Source organism: Ammodytes marinus (assembly GCF_949987685.1).
Source record: "Ammodytes marinus genome assembly, chromosome: 13".
Taxonomy (NCBI): domain Eukaryota; kingdom Metazoa; phylum Chordata; class Actinopteri; order Uranoscopiformes; family Ammodytidae; genus Ammodytes; species Ammodytes marinus.
Genome location: NC_137217.1, coordinates 19993245 through 20015082, shown reverse-complemented (window position 1 = coordinate 20015082; position 21838 = coordinate 19993245). Strand labels below are relative to the sequence as shown.

General features: G+C 43.1%; 2 protein-coding genes across 2 annotated transcripts; both read right to left on the bottom strand.

The window, feature by feature from the left end:
• Window positions 1-2674: 2674 nt before the first annotated feature.
• On the bottom strand, window positions 2675-7368 carry slc50a1 (solute carrier family 50 member 1). Its single transcript, XM_080039510.1, has 6 exons — window positions 7175-7368; window positions 6884-6961; window positions 6650-6773; window positions 5331-5492; window positions 3654-3773; window positions 2675-3538 (listed from the first exon to the last, which is right to left on the bottom strand). Exons 1-6 carry the CDS (start codon window positions 7240-7242, stop codon window positions 3437-3439), a joined length of 654 nt encoding a protein of 217 aa, XP_079895636.1. The 5' UTR covers window positions 7243-7368; the 3' UTR covers window positions 2675-3436.
• Window positions 7369-10072: 2704 nt separating this feature from the next.
• Window positions 10073-21311, bottom strand: efna1b (ephrin-A1b). Its single transcript, XM_080040315.1, has 4 exons — window positions 21059-21311; window positions 11718-12013; window positions 11451-11600; window positions 10073-11288 (listed from the first exon to the last, which is right to left on the bottom strand). The coding sequence occupies exons 1-4, from the start codon at window positions 21154-21156 to the stop codon at window positions 11167-11169; spliced, it is 666 nt and encodes a 221-aa protein (XP_079896441.1). The 5' UTR covers window positions 21157-21311; the 3' UTR covers window positions 10073-11166.
• Between the last annotated feature and the right edge of the window lie 527 nt (window positions 21312-21838).

Below are 21838 nucleotides of genomic sequence, written 5' to 3'. Positions count from 1 at the left end.
CTTGACAGTTTCATGAGACAGACGTGATTATCACTGCAGATGATCGGAGTGAGTGTACCAAACACAGTGGTGAATTGTCTGTGACTATTTCTGCCAGGACCACCAAGCGTCTAAGAGAAGTGGAAAAGGTAATTAAATTAGAGGGGGCTAGAAAGCATGAGAAAGAGATTGATTTGGGGAGCGGCAAAATAATAAAAATGAAAAACACACAATGAAAAAAAAAAGTAAATGAGATGAGAGCAATAGCTGACCATGGGAATAATTAGATAAGCAGGTGAGAGCGACTGAGAGAGGCACTGGGAAGGGTGAGGGGCTGACAGGAAAACTGAGGGAAGCACATTCCCCTGTTCTTCTCTTCAAAACAGCAGCTGGGACAGGTGGGCTTTTTACTGATGGTAGAAAGTACACAAGCTGCTGACTGCCCCCCAGTGTGCCTTGTCTGTGTGTGTGTGTGTGTGTGTGTGTGTGTGTGTGTGTGTGTGTGTGTGTGTGTGTGTGTGTGTGTGTGTTATATGCTGAGTATGCACACTGTCTGGCTGCAGACCCCAAACGAGCAGAAACTTTGTTGTGTGTAATTACGGTCAGGATTTGCCCCATAATGACAAAAATAAACATGTACATGTACATGCACATATGGATTGGAGAGATGGTGGGAGTGTCCGTGTAAGAGACAACATACTGTAACATATAATGTGTGTATCATGCCTATGTTTAAAACATGTGTGCAAAAGTACAGGAGTCAGTGTGTGGGTGTAGGCTATGTGTGTGTGTGTTGTTGTTGTCAGAGGAGACAGTCTCTTCTACAGGAAACAGAGGGATCCTGTTTGTGAGTTGTACCCATTGTTCAGCTGACTGCACCCTCCCCCCCCCCCCCCCCCCCCCCCACACACACACAGAGGGCAAGGACCCATGTATCCATTTGGCTGGTGAACGAAGACATGTAGGCTACACACCAGGATAAGGGGGGGCAGTGTTTTTATTTCCTGCCTCACACATCACCCCTTGTCTCCTCACAAGAAAGCCAATGAGGGGTGTGTACAACCATATTGATGTGTGTCTTTCTTCGTTTCACTAGAGAAGAATAGGCAACACCCAACACTCCCTTAGGCTTTCTTCTCCTAGACTCATCATTTACTGATTTTTCTTACCGCTAAACTCCCCCACACCTTCCATGTTCCTACTAAATGACTCAAGTATAATTCTAAGGAAACCACGTTAACTTTGGATCTGGGTTGTTTAATATATTTGCCTAATCATATTTCTCGCAAAGAGCAGACCTTATAGGATATTACTCACTCTTCCGAACTTTCCCGCCCCCGCTTTACAAAAAAATTTAAAATAAAAAGACTCTTTTCAAAATGAACTTATGTCATATAACAGCTCAATTATAAGCCACATTCATATATTTCCCATAGATAGAAGTTTTACTTTTATTTATTATTTACTTGACTACTGTCCTTCCTTGACTTCTCTTATAGAGCCAACAGCAGATCGAAGTATCCCCCCTTAGTTACCTTTTTATTTCTCTTCTGAATATCTGAACACACTGTATACTGGATTGGCAAATGAAAAAGGAAAAAAATGGTGATCCCCAAATTATATAGGCTACTCTAATGACTTCAGTTATCCTCAAATTGTTCCTCTAAAACATCAACACGAGGGAAGGCATATAGACGGCTGTTAATTACTTTTGGTTCAGATTCATTCCTCCTTCTGGATTCATTAAATTCATGTTTGTGTAAATGTAAGCATGCTAACACGCTAACACGCTAAATTAGACGGTGAACATTATACTATATTATATTATTATACCTGCATGCTAGCATTGTCACTATGAGTATTGGTTGCCTGACAGCTCAGTTCACCATTGTACCTAAAGAGGGCTAGTTGCTAGCATGGCTGTAGACTTAAGTTTATTTTTTCACCACAGAACTATAGAACAAGCAACATTGTATTTGTGTCCCAGGTTTGATTGTTCCTACCTCAGTCTCAAATACATTATTCCCCCCCTGCTCCGGAGTGACCCTTTTTCTTTCTCGTTCCCTCTTTCAACAGTAGCTCATTTATCTCCCACCTCCAGTCCTCTAAGCTTAGCTTTTCTACATAATACTCCATTATGTCTGTGTGTTCTCTATCAGGCGCATGCTCTTTGAGGCCAGGAACAGAGGCCAGTGTAACACACACACACATGGGATGAGAACCTCTGGCGTGGCCTTTCCCACCACAGCCCTCTCTATATCAACAAAGTCACACAAACAAGCTCATTCACACTGCAGCACCATCAAACAGGCTTTTGTCTCTTTTGCACAACCATTCACAATCTCACACACACACTCACACACACCTGCATGTAAGCTCATTACTGCATCCAAAACAAAACCTCCAGCACACTTCAAAAGGGTCAAGTGCATGGTTTCCCTTTGCAGAGCTAAAAGAAAAAAATATATTTCATGTCTACCATGTTGGAAACTTAACAAGCAATCAGCAAAGCAAAGTGTTTGATGGGTTATTAAGGTATGAATTTATTTTACGGCACCTTTAAAGATCTTACATTCATTAAGAAGCGAGTGAATCTGCACCAGCATGCAGCTGTTTGATTTGCATAACGTATGTCCTTATTACAGATAACTACTAATGAGAGACTAGCAAAACACTATTAGGCAAGACAACCAGCCACCATAAAAATAAACATCATTTATTCTTGTAAACAAACCCTGTGGTGCTTAATCATGTTTCTCATTTTCATTTAATCTCATACATGAAGAGCATGTATAAAAAAATTACAAAATTGCATTAACGATATAAGAAGACAACTTTACATCCTGGACATAAACCAACACACATACTGTATAAAAACAGGTATATATATATATAGAAATAGCTTTATATTATGATTTACTGCCACTGATATGACTCAATATTCTGAGGCTGCCGACTCTAAACAGATATGGAACCATCATTGCCTCACCAGGATGTATATACAGTATATAATATATTTATACCAGGGACCAGAGCAACAAAAAGCAGTATCAAAAATAGCAGCCAGCAAATTATCACTCCATAAAATCTTTGGGTACAGGTGAGGGTACAGATAGTGTCCAAAGATCAGTAGACACCATTGACCTTCAATGATAAACATGATCCAACAGAAGGCACTTGGAGGACCCGGAGAGGACACACACATAGGTCACACGTCACAGAGTTAACAAAAAGCTGTAAATAAAAACACCAGCTGATCGGAAGACATCATCATTTTTCCACTAAGTAAGTAACGTATGAACCTCCGCCCAAATAAAGTCAACAGTCAACACGAGACAGTGTCTCTCCACTTCATCAGTGGTGTTTCACCACGACAATGATCATTTGTCCCTCTTCATGTAACTTGTCCTTGTGCAGTTAAATAAAAAAATACACAAGACTCATATGCAGTATGTATTCATATCTTCATGGGCTTGTAGTCCACGGTATCTGTGGATGCAAATTTCCGAAACAGGTAAAATCGTACGAGGCTGGTGAGGATTCCGGGTGTGTTCGGAACCTGGAATGAACACAAACCAGAAAAGGAAAGAAAGACGTTAATTTACGACAGCGCCCATGCTGGATTAAGAAAGAATGTTGACAGCTGCTGTGTGTTTACGGGTGTTATGACTAACTGTGATGTAGTAGTCGTCTAGCTGCAGGCCGTACAGCACCCAGGAGGTGGAAGTGAAGAAGGTGGCTACGGTCAGTGGAAAAGACAAGCACTTCACGTCACCACTACGCACTATCGCTACCTGAAAGGGGGGACAGAGAAAGAGGAGAAATGCCGCAATCAGTAAACAAATTATTATGCTTAACATGAAAGCTTGTGGTGACAAACAGACTGCATCTTTCAGCTCGTTCCTTTGGTTTAACAGCACACAACTCTATTGATTCAGTTCAGTCTTACGGTTTTCAACAACAAAAAACAAACAAACCAAAATCTAATAAGTTGCTGCGTCCAAGTGTACTTTCGTGCTAAATTTGACAAAACCCCGATACACATAATGCCTTCGGTGGCTGCCGGCTCAGAGGCATTAAAAAGAGAGTGAATATCGGACTCGCATACTCCAGGAGATGAGAAACACCACTTGAAATTAATACTAATGGAGCTCCCTGTCTGCTGGATGTGTAAATAGGTAAACGTTTGCCAAATATATGTACGCCGTCACAACTTTATGAAGACAGTACAATGTCAATGTTTGCTAAAAGCTGGTTCCTCTTCTTCCAAGTCCTCCTCCAAAAAAAAGATAGTGAATAGCTTTGATGGTTTGAGATTAAGATGCCAACCTACTGTAACTGTAAGGGGGGAAAACAGAAAGTAACCAAGGGGATGAGGCATACAGACAGAGGGTGAGAATAACAGGAAAACACAGATGAGGGTAAGAAAGGCAGGAAACTGACCCGGGGGTCATTCAGAGCAGGGGAGCAGATGTAGGGAAGGAAACAAACAGTCTAGCAGACAGAGCACATAAGATGACACGAAAGAGACACAAGAGAGGAGAGATAGAGCAGGGGATTTGTTCCTTTGTTAGTAAATAGGTGCCATGTGCAGAGTTAACATGGAGGCACTTGAGATGCTGAGACAGTGAACTGAACGGATGCTGCCTGCCATCTGTACACAAGTTCAGAGAGGCATGTGGTCAGAAGAGAAGACGACGTGTGCTGTTTCCAGGTGTACTGAGCGTAGTCAGATTGATTCAGTGGGTATTGGGATGTTTATATGATCCGTGACACATGTAGAAAACAGCTTTAACAACACACTCACTGCTTCTAAATAACAGCCACAACCCGTCTCAAGCGATTGGTTACTCAGAGCCGAGCAATAACTCACTCGAAATATTTAAGGTATTAGAAATAACTCACAATCTTATTCTGATAAGAAAAGCAAGATGTCTAAATCGTCAAAATGCACTACATCGCTTACAACAATTACGCTAACATTAAAAGACGTAATCTTGCTTGCTAATACCTTGCCATTAACATCAATTTGATGTGTGTTGTACTATTAACTGATCGAATGAAAGCTTTTGAACTGGCTACTTTTGACCAAGAAATCATGCATTCAGCTGTGATATCCATGAACGTGTTGCCCCCGTTCATTTCCCGTCTACTCAGAAAGCATAATTGTGCACATAGCAGCTCCTGTTAAACAGAAGATATTTGCATTCCAGAGTCGACCGCTTTGCAATTCAAAAACATTTTGTGTCTGCATTATTAATGCATTCTAGTGAGAGGAGTACGTTTATTTGGCTCTCAAAACACACACTGTCTTGTGTGTTGTGTCTGTAAGGCATGTTGTGAGCAGTTACCAGGTCAGTGAGAGGGGAAAGGTACATGCTGACGGTGACAAAGCTGCAGGTGAGGCCCAGCTGATTGAGCCGAGCGTCTCCCTCGGGAAGGAACGTGGTGAAGTAGAACCAGCCAAAGATCAGCACGCCACTCGCTACAAGGGTCTGGGACATCACCAGCCTCTGAAACACACACACGGACACACAGACACAGACGCAGACACACACACACACACACACACACACACACACACACACACACACACACACACAAACACACACCAGTGGTGTAAAGTACTTAAGCACAAGTACTTTGTTACTGTACTTAAGTAGAGCTTACTTGCTTTTTTATATTTATTGGAACTTTTACTTTACTTAACTACATTATTATTACATTAAAAATACATACTTCAACTCCACTACATTTACATAAGACACTGCTAGTAAAAATATGGTTTAGGAATAGTTTATGTCTCATGATATTGTATCTGGACTGAATGTATTCACGCGCAAACAACTGACGCTCTAGTCGGGACAGGTAGGGGTGTATCCAGCAAGACCACGGAGCAAAGTGTCTATGTAGCTAGCTGGTGCTGCCGCATCTACTATGTCCGCAACGGAATGTTTTTTTGTGTCTTTGTACTTTTACTTCTGACTCTTAAGTCCATTTTAACACCTGATATGTACTTTTGATACTCAAGTAGATCTAATCTCAGCTACTTTAAAACTTTACTTAAGTGATTATCTTACAGGGGACTTTAAGTACTTTTCCTGTAAGAAATGTTTGTGGGGGAATTTTGGGTCTTTAGTTGTAATATTAATGGGAAAGATTAATAGGCCATATATGCCCATCTTGTGTGTCTGTCTCACAGACTCTAGGTCAGCCTTGGAGCCTGTTAGGAGACACTTAGGTCAGTTGTATAGATAAAGTCTCATCTCCTTAGACTCCAGAATGTTATGGTTCACTGTGTTCAGCTCTGACCCACAACATTGGTACGCTTGGTGCCCGAGCCGGGGAGGTGTTACAGATAGTGCAAGGTTAAAACACAGCTCTAAGCATGAGTTTGTCAGAATTGAAGTGCAAGTCACGAGAGTTGCAGTCCGGTTCTCCTTGGCCAAGCCTGTAATAAATATTGCTTCATAATTCATCCAAGTCTCCTGAAATATTCTTCCACCTGAGTTGACCGCCAACCTTAACAGAACTTCCCTCACAGATTTTACTTTTACTCAAGGATAGCATGTAGGTACTTTATACACCACACCCACACATTGAGAGACAGGTGTGCACACCAACACACTCAAATCATGCTGTTCACTGCAGCCTCAGTGTCCACACTGACCTTTTGTGTTGTGTAGTTGAAGTACACGACAATGTATAAGATCTGGAGTAGAGCACCAATAGTGTTGACCAGGACGATGGTGTGATCTTGTTTCAGGATCCCATAATACAACCAGCCCAGGTTACTGAGACAAAACAAACAAGACGAGCATTAGATGTGCCGGGGTCAGAGAAGAGGACCACAATGCTATACATGTATGTTGTCAGAATTACAGACCACATACGTTATACTCACTTAAGACACGTGGTGAGGAAAGGGAGGAACTGGATATTCTCAGCACTTTTGGATTTTCGCATCTTCTTCAGGTCGGTCCTGGGAACACACACACACACACACACACACACACACACACACACACACACACACACACATACACACACACACACACACACACACACACACACACACACACACACAGATAGAGAGAGAGAGGCAGGGAGAGGGGTCAGCACATATACATACTGTTTTCAAAGTAAAATAAGGTAATCACAATTAAAAATGGCAATGCAGAATGACTGAACTTACAGTCCAGTGGAGAACATCCCGACAGTGAATACGATGCAGGCCCATGACAGCAGCTGCAACGAATCCATAGAAAGGGGAGAAGTGAAATCAAGTCGCCGGTTATGTACGCTACTTTACGTGCAAAGACTCTTTTATTGCAATAACTTAAAGATAGGATATAATAACTACGCTGATGCCTCTCTTGTCTCAATGTATTTCCGTGTTTGCAATCTGTGTGTTCAGCGTTTCCGCACTCTGATTGGTTGTGCGGTGAAAAAAAGAGGGGTGACTGCGCCAATAGGGTAATGAAACGATTGCTCACGTCGCGCGCCACGTCATCCCGTTGAAGGTCTGGTAGATCTGACTTCAGTGTGATGATTGGAGGGGTGTGAAATCACTGTATTGGGAAAGCTTATCCATGGAGCTTATGCACGGGGAATCAGTTCAACTTTATTTCAATGGTCGAACATGCAGAATAAATAAGCATCACAACACAAAAACAGAAAAGAATGAGAAAGATGATCATGCAAATTTGAGCTGCAGGTTTATAGAGCTGCAGGTTGACTTTCAGTTTATCTCAGAAGTAACCAATCTTGGGACAGGTTGAGGAACTCCACTGATGTTACACAAGCAGTTCACTTTACTCTCCATGCTTAGTACTAGGCAGCCGTGGTTCAATGTCCTCTGTAACTCTGTAGCATCCATTGGAAACATTGAGGTGTGGTTATTCTTAAACAGGGGGTATTCTGGAGGTAGAGGAAGTTCAATGAAAGACACTTTTGATCATCAGTCTTTTCTTTGTTGAGATCTACATTGTGGAAGAGCAATTTTAAATTGCTGCAGTGCCCCTTTAACAAAATAGGAAAGTCAAACAGAATGATATTTATTTACTTAATGCCTTAATGCCCAGACAAAGTAAGCAAATTCAACAGTGTAAAAAGAAAATACTTGGTTGAATTTAACCTATGATGATGGGCTAAAAACTGAAAACGCTTTGTTTAAAGCCACTCAGGCCAAAAATTAAAATATTAAAAATATACAATCCATTTTTCTATTGGCCAGTGAACTATTCAGTGCTTTACAGAGTGTTATTCCATGCATAATACATACAGCATCTAAGATGAGGCTTAATATTGGTTGTGAATGAAAACCTTAAACTAACCCTGCCTTCCCATTTAGCAAAGTGCAGGTGAATTTGATGATGCCACTCATCTAAAAAGTCTGATTGTACTTCCTCTGGCCTTTCAGTCGACTCCTCCCACCTAAGTCCAGCTGTCTGGGCCAGGCATCAGAAAGCTGTCAGGGGGCAGATGATTCGCTCAGCAGTGCAGCCTCGCCGCTGTGCAGCTTTTTTCCACAAAGCCATTCTCTCCATCTACTCTCTTCAAACACTTCTCTAACTTGACCTTTAACAACATGGGAAACATTTTCTTCCCTATCTCCTTTATTTCCTTTTAGTTCAAGCTTTCCGTATGACATTCAATTTATTATTTTTTTTACTTTAAATGTCGTTATTCTTAATGTCATTTCGATTAAGATGCTGAGCAATTTTCAAGTCCTATAGTTTTGCTTTCTGTTATCAAATAGTAATTCATGTTCATCCCGTGACAAACGTGCCTGAAGGAAAGCTCCTGCAGTCCCTTTAAATGTTGTGCAAAATACTGTTGTTTTTTTCTTTTTGCCTTGCCAAAAGGCAAAAAGTTCCCTTTGTCCGTTCAAGCACATTTGAAATGCTATCTTATAATGAATGATTTATAATTCCAGACGTTTAAAATACCAGTTTTTAATGGTTAGGGCAAATATTATTCTGTTCTTACTGCATCTAATGGCTGTAGTCACAAGATATTTAGCAGATTGTAACATAGCACATTAACCTGAAATTATGAAAAGATTGCAATATTTAAGAGAATTAATACTCTTTGTCCAGGCTTGGAGTATTCAGTTAAAGTTATTTTTTCTTTAGCTCTGTACTTTGCAGATGTATATGCCACATTTCCCAAATGTTTACTCTAACTGTGGATTCTTAATACTTGTTTGGTAGCCTATGGACATTCAAATGCAGGACCTCCTCTTTCTTTCTAAAAGGTTGCATACTTCTCTTTACCGTTACATTCTGACTGCATTTCATCTCTCTTAGTACATTGTGGTATGACATCATCTTGACACATTACCATGAACACTGCCATGTTTGGTCTGTTCCATGTCCACAGTGCTGAACACCACGGATACATTGGTGCCACACATTGGCAAGGAGATTTCTGAGACTGTGAGGTCAACTGCAGTGAATTTAAAACCATGACGTGACTCTGGAAAAACAAACAGCTGGGTTTTTATGTTCTGGTTTTGAATGTATATGTTGCGTGGTTTTACAGGGGACGGTGACTTTTGACAGTTTTCAGTCAGCTCAGAAGGTTTGTTCAGTGTGCCCCTCTCCATTCCAACATGCAAACGTGTGTATGGATATTCATCTTTCACCCTCCAAACAGGATGTACACTGGTAAAAGAAAGGGCAAAAAAGGAGGGGGTAAAAGAGGAGTGAACGAGTGTGAGCGAGGAGGCCCAGAACTACACCTTTACACACAGTTGTGAGTTTGCTTATGGGCCTCTCTTGCTACACGGTCCTGTTCTCGCGCTCCTTCATCGTTTGGTTTTCAGACTGTGAATTGAGAGCCAGGGCAGACTGTGTGTGACCAGGGGATGAAAGACGGAGAGGGGGCTGAGAAAAAAGGGTTGGGAAAGACCTGTGGGTGGACATGTGGAAGGTGCTGGAGACAGGGAGATAGCTTTGCCAACAAATATTGTGTCATCAATCAATGTCTCAATGCCGTCAGTGGAGTTTGAAGAACAAAAAGAAACACCAGTCCACAAATATATTTCACCAGAGCTAATAAAAGAAAGACAGATTTGATTTTTTTTATCACATGGTTTTTATTTTCACTAAAGATTTTTCAGATCCTAAAACACTTTCTTATAGTTTTTCTCTATATACAAATGTACAAATAAACATTTACAATGACACAAGCATGTTTAACACAATTTTTTTTAATGCATTCTGGGAAGTCCCTTCAGTTTGAGGTTTTGACAAAGTGCAAGTGGGATCACATCTGCACATGAGCCAGTGTACCATGATACAGTCAAGACAGTAGAAATGAGTGAACAACCGTAAGTACTGAAAAAAATCAGCTTCCTTAAACCCCTGTTAAAATGCATCCATTTGTTTTCTCCTCTTGATCATTGGCTCTGAACATGCAATTGACTGGCGAGAACTTATGACACAAAAACACACAAAATTATAGATATTTCAAGGATCCAAATTAATACTGGGTTCATTCAGTAACTTGAAAAAAAAAATACACTCACTGTTGCGGGCCAATGGTTTGTATTAAACATTTTTTTGTCCAATCTAAAGTATCTGCTTTTGAATAAGTGTGAATGGGACAGTGGTGCTTTTAAAGACAAATATAACAGTGAGCTGAGTTCTACAACATGACAAAAATGCTAACATAATGTAGACCACTTTGGCAGTAGTACACAACATATCTGATACTCAGAATTCATGATTTCTCTACATGTAGAGGGAGAAAAGTTGGAGATGAGGAGTACAATGTAAGTCTGTACCAATGGTTGGAACATTTTGAAAAACAGGATAATGATGACAATATTATACTTTTGATATGAATCTGTTTAGTATTTTGATCAGTTTGCGTGCGGTTTTGTCCGTAATGCCTGGAAAAAGTGTGCATCCTCCTTAATGGTCAAAAATGAGAATTCACATCCTAATAATAAAAGTAATAAAAAATGCCTTCGGGGTGGCTCTTCTTTGGAACGCTCCACGTTCCACATTCATGCAAAACAAACATGCAAACACACACACACACACACATACACTGACGGCACAGTTCGAGTTCGTATAAAAAAATAAAATATGTATAAATTAGTCTCTCTGAGTGTCCATGGTCCCAATGACCAGCATTGAGTTAGCATTGTCTCTGTTTACGACGTCTCCGTTAGCCTCAGTGTAGCATCAGGGCTAATAAGACTGTGATCATGGTAAAGAAGAGTGGAAAGCAGAGCAGCTGTGCTCCTGTGTTGCCGATACTCCTCTGGACGTTTGGCTCCATCACAGAAGGGTCATCTGAGGAAAGAGAAAGAGAGAGTCAAGGGTCAGTTTTGGATTTCACCATTCCGGCTTTGGGTAAACATCCACCCCAGCTGAGCTTGACTCAGACATGGGAGTGCTGGGACTATTTTGCATCCGTCTGGTATGTTTTTATTTTGTTTTCAGAATAATCCTCACCTGCTGGGAGGCTGTGAACTCCTCCATCAACGCTTTCTCCCAAATCGTTTGCTTTGGATTTCTCTTGATGGGTCTTCACAGAGCCTTTATGCCCGACAACATCCACTTGCAGCCTTAGGCAGTCTTCACCGTGGTGATGCATTGGCTTAGCTGTGGATAATCCAAAACAGGGAAAAGTTGAATATAGGAAAACAATCACAGGATATGAATAACTACATATTTTTTTTCCTTTTTCTAATTGCCAAGGTTATGGATATTGATACTTACAGATGTAATAGTAGCTCTCTCCCTGTTTGAACTCCTTGCCCAGGGTGAAGGGAGTGAACCGCTGGAATTTCTCAGAGAACTTCTCGGGAGCGTGGGGGGCGAACGGCCGCGAGCACTCCCAACGGAGCTGGTCAAAGGAGTGAGGCTTGCACACCTCGTAGTCCTCCTTCTCCACCATGTACAGCACGTAGCGCTCGGCCGTGTGCGATGACACCTCACCGAGGGCGTAGTGCGGGCAGATGATGTCCAGATAGTCGTTGATACGCACTTCCACCGTGTACTCATCAGACCGGAAGCTGAAGGAGAAACAGAAAGAAAAGGAAGAGGAGGTTACTCACAAATATCCTCACAGCAAGGTGAAAAAAAAGTTTTTCATTCAGCAAAAGTGTACAACAACAACATGAATGACAGCAGCAAATGAGGAGATCCATGCACGTGTTCAACAACACACACCCTGACACCTTGGCTGGAACAATATAGGTGTTGAGGAAAAGTAATGAGGGCTTATCGCACCGAGGCACGCACAGCAACCGACAAAAACAGATACACTTATGGTTTCTTGGGGTGGAATTGGTTGTCTGTGTTGTTGACGTGTTTCATAGTACATGTGCCAACCCGTCACCGTGACAGAATTAGAAAGAGCCCGATCCGGCTAAACTTGTTCACCTTGTGTTTGAGAGAAGAAAAACACGCCTAGAATCTCATACAGCGTGTGTGAGTGCCATCCCACTTACACACAACTTGAACAGAGATTGACTTCTCACCTATTTACAAGAAGACAAGACTTCTTAAACGATAACCCCCTGAAGAAAAATATCTCTTCAACTTCAAGTACACTTTTCCATCTGTACAACTCAGTGACTATTTTCCACTCAGTCTTTTTAAACTTGTTAAGTTTCTTGACCAGGCTGTTTGTCTGAAAGCGTTGAAAGCTCCTCACACTTATCTGCTGTCTCCATCTATATCTTTGCCTCTCTGGTTTCATCAAAGACAGAGACAGGGTGTCTGCAGACTGTCGCTCTCTCCTTCCCTCTTTTCATCTTCACCCTTCATTTAGTTTTATGACTCTTTTTAAGCCTTCCCGTCTCCTCTTTGCTCACTTCCTATGGCCAGTTGCCCTCCTCCCGGAGTCCTAATGCAGTATGGAGAGATGCTGACAAATGTGCCTTGTTGTTAACAAGACTACTCAACTACTCGTCGAGGAACAGACCTGGTGTTTTTATGAACTCTAACCTGGTGTCTTTGCTTTCCGTTTCTTCCAACTAACAGGTCGTTCCTTTTAAATAAACATGATGCGGGTGAGGCCGCGCTGTGCTGCAACATGTGATGTGGGGCTGTCTGGCTTATTAGTAATGCTGTGGGATCAGCCAAAAGCCAGGAGGTGAAGAAAGATTGATATTTGATTTATAACTCCGATCACATCCTACGGGGGTAACAGGATCTAATCCTCCAACCTTAATCTGTGCTCAAACTCAATGACTGCTTGTGTTTGGCTTGTTGTCACAGGGTGAAAGTGACTAGAAAAAGACAAAAGAGCTCCTGTGTGTGTGTGTGTGTGTGTGTATGTGTGTGTGTGTGTGTGTGCGTGCACCAGCATCAAAGGGTAGGACGTGGTGGCTCTGAACCCCCTCCCTACTGTTGTTGTGGCTCCTGTTAGGACCCCCTGGCCATGTCACAGACACACTGGCTCCAAACCTGGGCCTCTAACCCCTCGTTCCTGCAGGAGTGTGTGTGTGTGTGTGTGTGTATCAGTTAGCGCTAACCTACCTGTCAAAACAAGCTTTGTTAGACGAGCACAGCTCTATACTTGTTATCCAGGGCTAACAGGCTGATCACCACCCTTCACTTGCAATAACCGCTCATTCCCTCAGAAAAGGTTCTTTGTAAGTGTGTGCTCTCGTGTGCAGGTGTGCACGCCTTTGTTTGTGTGCGAATGCAAAGGAATAGTGTTTTAGTGAAAGGAGATGAGACGCTGCCTGTAGCTGCCTAATTGGCTAAATAATCTCTCTACTCTCATCGTGTTCCTATTTGCTCGATTTTCCTTTTGAGTCAGACCAGTAATAAGGGAGTTGGGGAAAGGGAGACACTCAGAGATCTCTAGACGCTCCCTTTTGAAGTAAAGAATAGTTTTAAATTGTATGGTGTACACCTTTTTTCCCACACTATGTGCTTGTTAGCGGTCTGGCTGACCTGCTTGTCAAAACACAGGCTTGTCAAAAGCCAACAAAACAGACAGATTCTGTTGCTAGTTCCATTCATAACTCATGCTTTTAAAGAAAACTCCCCCTTTATCCTCCCCCCCCCTCCTCCTTTCCTTCATTGGTCTGGCTAATTAAAAGCTGTTAGGGGTCTGGGGCCAACGTGTTCTCTCAAAAAGGAGGGGTGGAGGAATGAATTGGGTGTAATTATACCCTTTCCCTCCCCAAAGACAGAATGCCTGGCGGCTACAGGGCCCCTTTCACCCCTGTCCCTAACCCCCTGTGGACATTTCACTACCATGGCTGTTGTTGGATGTGCGTTATATGTGTGCTCATATGACTGCCGGTGTGTTTTTTAGTGGTTATACGGTGGCATTTGAGTTGTCCAGATTTAGTTTCGTCTGGGTCTTTTGTGTTATCTTTACTCGACCACAAGTCAAGGAACTGGGAAAACTCTTGGCTGACTTTTTAAATGCATAACCTGTGTCTTTCCACAGTCCTTTCCTTCCTCTTCTTATGTGTCACTCATCAAAGCTCTCCGCTACTGGAGACACTTGTATCTTCCCAAGTCTACTCTCGCCCCTGACTGACAGTTCTCGGGAGAGTGAGAGTCGCGTAAACGTGAGAGCTATGTCGTATGCAAGAGTGAGAGCAAGGTGTGTGAATTGCTGTAGACCTACTTTCCACAAAACTTCATCTTCCCTTTTGTTGGTTTGTGTGTGTGTGTGTGTGTGTGTGTGTGTGTGTGTGTGTGTGTGTGTGTGTGTGTGTGTGTGTGTGTCTGTGTCTGTGTCTGTTTTAAAACGGGAGGGGGATTCTCTGAAGACCATTATTCAGGGCGTCTCTTGCCTCCGGCTCATGAGCACATCTGTTTATCAAGGCCTATACCGAAGCCCCAAGTGTTTGAGAGCGCATGGGTTGAGGTGTGGGTAAACAGCGAGGGTTGAAGGTGGCTGTGGTCTCTATTCCCCTCTGCTGCAAAAAGGTCATTCCTCACTACGGAGCAACTCTAGCTTTTGCGTCAGTGGTAAAAGTTTGTGTGTATGTGTGTTTACTGTTTATATGTTATAAGGGCATACTTAAATAAGGATCAAAGTACGAGTTATGACAGCAGAGGAGATCTTCGACACTTGGCCTCCTCACTTTAGCTTTGAAGTCTTTGTCCATTGTCCTTGAACAGCTCTACTAACACTTTTCTTTTTCCCCATCAAGGCCATCCCTCTTTCCCTTTCCCTTTTTCTCCCTTGTCAAACCCTGACCCTGTCTCTCCATTTGTCTCCTGACGTCTCACTGGTTTCGGTCAAACAACTGACACAGGAACTCTGTCTTCACTGTCCCTCTGGGGAGCATTGCAAACTGGCAGCCCCGGTCAGGGGGTTACAGTTCAGGGTCGCAACTTCTCAAACCACACACACAACACACACAAACACACACACACACACACACACACACACACACACACACACACACACACACACACACACACACACACACACACACACACACACACACACCTGAGTCAGCACCTTAGACATTTCTTCTTCACACAACACACTCACAGAACAAGTCAGCACCAATGAAACACTAAACAGATGCATTTCCCCCCTACCATTTGCTCCTCAGGTAATCAGTAGTATGTGTGCACACAGCGGAATGTCACTACGGGGGCACGCGGGGGGGGGGGGGGGGGGGCTGCGGTTTATTATGTTCTCACAAGCCACACTCATCAAATTTCCAGTTGCACTCTCACACACTTTTACTTTGAGGTGTACACTTAATACCCTATTAATTTGCTGTGGTATGGCAGATTCACACCTCCTTTCACACGGGCTGAGGAGCTGTCAGTGGCTCTAATGGGTTTAGCTGCTCACTAGCGGGATACTCCATTATATAGCCAATCTAATATACATTGAAAGGTCTTTCTATTGTAGCCTCCAACCTAATCTACCTTCATTCTTATCTAATTATCTGGCAATGAGAATCCCAGTGGGAATTCTTTCTTTGCTTGGCACCAAGACAATCTTCTACTTTCCCCTTGTTTTGCAAATCTCTGTGTGCTCATGCACTCATGACATAGTTAAGAAAATGAGAATCCCTTTGGCCCCCCGAGAGATGAGAGCGTTTAAAAATGTCAAGACTGCCGTTTCTCACTTATTCAATTCCAAATTTCTCTCCCTCACTTCATCCATCACTGTCCACTCTCTCCTCCCTCTGTCTGCCCTCTCCTTTATTCTTGCACAAATAGCCCATCCCCCACCTCCCCATCCTCTATTCTGTCCTGTCTCTTAACGTGCACATAATATACCAGCGTTCTTTATCCAAGCTAATTTCTCAACACAAATCCCTTTCTCCTGTTCACCCTTCTCTCACCCTGCAACCCACACCTCCCCCCTCTGTGCCCCCGCAATCTTTTCACCCGACCTCCCTTTCTGCAGCGACCCATTCTGTCTGCGATGAATAGGAGAAGGCCAAATGGTATCATGCTTGCTTTAATATGTTTGGGGGGTCACACAGAGTTAATCAGTGTGCCTGCCTGTGTCTGTCTGTCTAGCCGAGAGATAGAGAGGGAACAAGTTCAGTAAGTTCTAAGTCATTTTCATTCAATTATTTGCTTTTCATATTTGGCAAAACTTCCTTCCAATACTCGAACAGAAGTCCATCTGACAGAAATAAAGTATGTTGCCAATTCCGCCCTTTAGAGGGCGACAGTGAGCTATGAGGGAACAGCGATACCTGGTATGCCTGAAATGCAATGAATGAGCAGTGTACACATATCTACACACGCATGCTTACGCACACATACCACGATAACACTAGGCCCCCCTCCCGCCCCCCGTGAATGTTAGTGGAACCAGTGCTGAGAAGTGCTGTGGTGGAAATCTACTGGGCCAATAACAGAGGAAGGTCTGTGAGAAAGAGGGGGACTGGTGGAGGGAGGGGAGGAAGTCTGGTCCACAGATAAGGAAGCCAGAGGAAGAGCATAGAGAAAAACAAGAGGTGGATGGACAGTGAAGGGGGAGGAGGATGTCTGCGGACCTTAGACACTGATATAAAGTCTACACTGCAGTTTATGAACTGTACTGTATGTTGTGACTTAAAATCCCAGCGCCTGCAGTGTGCCATAATGCATGAAGGTATTTGTGTACGTTAGGTAAGAGGACAGTTATGTCAGCAGGGACTAAACACAGAGCCATCTGATGTTAGATGTGCAGGACTCATATCAAGCTAAATGGAGATGTCCTGTGGTGCTTGTTATTGACTGTTCTGATGCAGAATGCAACCCATCTGGGAGATCATGGAGGGGAATGATCCACTGTGAAAGCTAAACGTTTAGTAAGTCATTTTTATATATAATAATTACACAATAACCCAACAACCCAGATACACACACAGGTACACAACAAAGAGGGAATATTAATAGCCAAACAGACTGGCGTTACATCACAGGATCACAGAGGCATAAATGTATATATGGAATGAAGCCATGAAGGACGATGCCTTTGTGTCTATGGGTCAGATGGTCAGATTAAAAGCCGCCTGTAATCTATGTTAGTGTGTGCATGTGCGCGCGTGCTCATTCTGCTGAGATTAGAGGCCATCAACCAGACGGGGGAACTGGTTGGGGAGGGTGGTACACAACGGGTGGAAAGACCTTGCAGAGCGAGGGGACAAAATGTATGAAATGTACAAGTTAAAATGTTGGGCGGAGGTGGGAGGGGAGGGGAGGGGAAGTCAACCCCTCTTCACCCCCCGGACTCATCCTCTCCGGGCCACATGTGCGTGTCAAGGCAGGCCCAGCTGCTTCAATAACAGCATAGGCAGACACAGCCAGAGACACAGCCAGAGATAAACTGAATATTATGTTACACCAAAACTCCTGATAAAGATATTTAACATAGATACCGAGAGCGTGGCGGATGAACTCAGGGTATATGGGCAGGAGGAGGAATGCAATGAACTAATGCAGGGATAGTGGTTACATAGAGGGGCCGTAGTGTAGGCTACTACTGACGTCTACATTCGAGCAGATAAAAGAGAGATATGGCATGTAAAGCTGAATCCGGGAGAGAAAATAAAGATATGGAAGGCTCAAAGCCAGCAGCCAGTTCAGGAGGATTCCAAGCTTTTAAGGAGAGTGAAAGGAGTGAAGATGGGGCGAGGAACAGACAGGTACAGTGAGAGAGAGAGAGAAAGAGAGAGGGAGGGAGACACACACACAAACACACAGCTGACAAGGTTGAGTATAGTAACAGCGGGGTGGAATGCTGGCTGTAGCTAATATTAACATCCAAGCCCCCCTTCCCTCCCTAAGTGTGTGTAAGTGTGACTCACAAATTTATCATGTCTCGGTAAGGCTGTTTACGGTAACGGGCGGCCACTCCCTAATTGACTCTGACGTTGGGGCACACGCACAGAGAAACACTAGCAATCACGTACGCTCACTCTGTCCACAACAACAACAAAATCCCTTTCCGTTAAAGGCTAGTGAGGGGCAGCACAAGTTCAAACTCTCTCTCGAACACGTACACACACACACACACACACACACACACTTAATTGACACAGGCAGAGACATGTAGTTTAAAAACAAGACAGGACCAAATTGAGAAAAACATGCCTCTCCACCTGTCATGTAGGAAACTGTACACACTCTCTCTCTCTCTCTCTCTCAATCACAATCCCTAACTAAGAGTACAAGGATTAAGTCATAATCATTCAATCTCTCTGACAACAAGTTGGTGAAAAACAAACACACTCATTGTGCACACGCGCGCACACACACACACACACACACACACACACACACACACACACACACACACACACACACACACACACACACACACACACACACACACACACACACACACTTAAGCTGCTGCCTGTGTACTCCACATCTCTATACTGCCTAATATGAATGAGCAGACTGCTGCCATCTGGTCACTGTCCTCCAACTAAGACAAATCACTGCTGCTCACAATAAGCCCAAGTATCAATTAGCATCAATTCTCCACGGCCCACTGCTGTCTGTCCTGGCAGAGCTGACTGATCAATGATATCCTCAGAACAGGTGACTGATTGATCACTTGTGGAAGGTATGGGTTTGGGGCAGGTGGGCTTTATTCAAACAGGAAACCAGAATACAGTAGAGATGATGAGGGTGAAAAAAGAGAAATGAGGGAGAGGGAGAACAATGGGGGAGGAAAGAGGGGGGGTCTGGGAATGAGGGGATTATAGAGTGGCAAAAAACATAATACGAGTGCCTTGTGGAGGTCAGCGGATTATGTTTTCATTTAGGCTTTTAGCTGCCATTATCCCCAGCTGATGCAAATTTAGGAGAAAAAAAAAGAAGGAATAGCCACTTGTTTGTGATGTGTGTCAATTGTCTATGTTTAGCAGTGCAGCAAAAAAATAAAGTAAAAAGGGATTAGCAGTATTAGGCCTATTGTTGTGCTTTTGGTTATACAACTCCCATTTGACAGCAGAAATATACCCGGGCTGAATGAGAGAGAGCAGACATGGGGCTGTGTTTATTAGACCACCCTATTCTCTCTGGTCTTTTACCAGCCATTCTTATTTTTAACTAAAACTTGGAGCTCCTGTTTCCTCCTTTATCCAGATGGGTCCAAAAGACTTTGGTTTCACATTTTCTTTCTTTCTTTCTTTCTTTCTTTCTTTCTTTCTTTCTTTCTTTCTTTCTTTCTTTCTTTCTTTCTTTCTTTCTTTCTTTCTTTCTTTCTTTCTTATCGTCTGTCTGTGGTGACTCAGTCAGGTGTAAAACTCAGGTGGGTCAAACCCGGGCCGCTGAGTCACACATGGACTAACCTATGACACAAGCACTGCTAATGGCGAAGCGACTTTTCCATTACACTCGTGATCCAATTATTGGATTCAATTGTTTTCCTTGTTGCAGGGCTCCTTTTTCAGCCCTCCGTCTATTGTCATTATTAAAGGTTATTAGAGAAGCCGGTAACGTAATCAGGACATAGCTAAAAGGCCTTAATGGGCTTTGCCCTTGTTGCGGATTTAAATCGACCCATCTCGGCAGCAGAGAAGTGGGGGGACCGTCTTTTTGTTTCACCATATAAAAAAATAATAATACTGCCGCTCAAGCGTCGGGATCACTCGCCCCACGCTAAAAGCTCAATAAATCGAGTAGCGATATTGCGCGTCTGTCAAGCTCCATCGATCCCACTGAGTGGTAGGATAGCATTACATTTCTGACCTCAGATCAGAATAATCAGCAATATGCACCCCCTCCTCTCTGTGACTGACACACATGTAGGCTACATTTTACCACCATCGTCCCCACCCAGAGAATTTTTTTTTTAACATGTTGATTCCTGAGGCTATTTGTAAAACGACAAAATAGACTTGACTTTCCATGACACACACACACACACACACACACACACACACACACACACACACACACACACACACACACACACACACACACACACACACACACACACACACACACACACACTGTAGATGTAGCCTATACATATGTACACATGGGCTACACAGGTGCAGACCCTACAGAAAGCGTCACAGGCCAAGTTCATACTCGTCGGTCTATTTTCTACTATTGGAGTATGTCTGTGTATGTGTTGCGGTTAAATATAGTGGTGAATCTGTCTAGGCATCCGCTCACACAGTCTTCTTCTTCTGCTTCTGCTTCTGCTCTGGGTGCTGTTGGGTCTAATACCCTAATCACAATCCTCTTAGGTTAAAGTTAAAGGTAAACCAAACCAGCCTGGCCTTAAACGTCACAGGAAGCTTTTAATTGTCGCATGAATGAAAAATAAAAACAAGCTTTACCGGGGATTAAATGATACGGGAGCAGTGTGTGAAATTGAGAGGCAGAGAGTAGGAAATTAAATCACTTCCACTCGCCTGTGGAGACATCAGTAAATACACAGTCACACAGTCAGTGCGGTGAAGTGATTGACCCTTTACAAGTAGCCTACTCACACATTATAGGCTACAACTTCCCGGACTGCGGGCGCACACACACACACACACACACACACACACACACACACACACACACACACACACACACACACACACACACACACACACACACACACACACACACACAATGTAAAGTGCACAAAAGCACAGATCAGCACTTACTTTGAGTTCGAGCTGTTCCAATAGACGCTGTGTCTCTCCGCAGAGGCGAACCAGGCACCGATGCTCAGCGCTAAACACACCAGATACACCAAATCCATAGCTCCTCTTCTCGACGGGAAGCTCACCAATAGGATTCAAATGTTTTTTTTATTATTGAAGATATGAGTAAATTAAGCGTACGGTAAACCAAGCGTGGAGTTTACGCTCGTGGTTAGTAATCAAGGTTTGTTAAAGTGATGTGGTCAGTTAAACACTATCGCAAGTCCTGACTGGATGACAGAGGCGCAACTTGTATGTTTTGTGTAGCCGTGGCTCCACCCCTCGACAGGACGCAGCCAATGGCAGTGCGTTTATCTGAGTGCCCCGCCCCCTGCAAACACTTGGGACGCTCCCCCCAGCAGCTCCACGCACTTTAGACCAGGCGAATAGAAAAACACAAAAACAACCCTGCTTATAGGACCATAATAAAATATAATAAGCGTAATAAACGAATATAAGCCAGACAGCAATATTAAGGGATGAGATAAGAAAATTATAAACAACAAAAAGACTGAAAAACTGAAAAACACACGTCTACAGGGCAATTTGTTAATTTATTACTTAAGAGCGATTAGAATCAAGTGAGCTATGAGTTAAAACAAAGTAAAAGTATTTAGGTATATCAAATGATGCAGAATAGTTATAATACATTGAGGCATTAATATTATTATTAGCGGCTTAAAAACGTTTGAGAAATTAAATTGATAAAACATTTTTTTTTATAAACAAAAAACAGGTTAC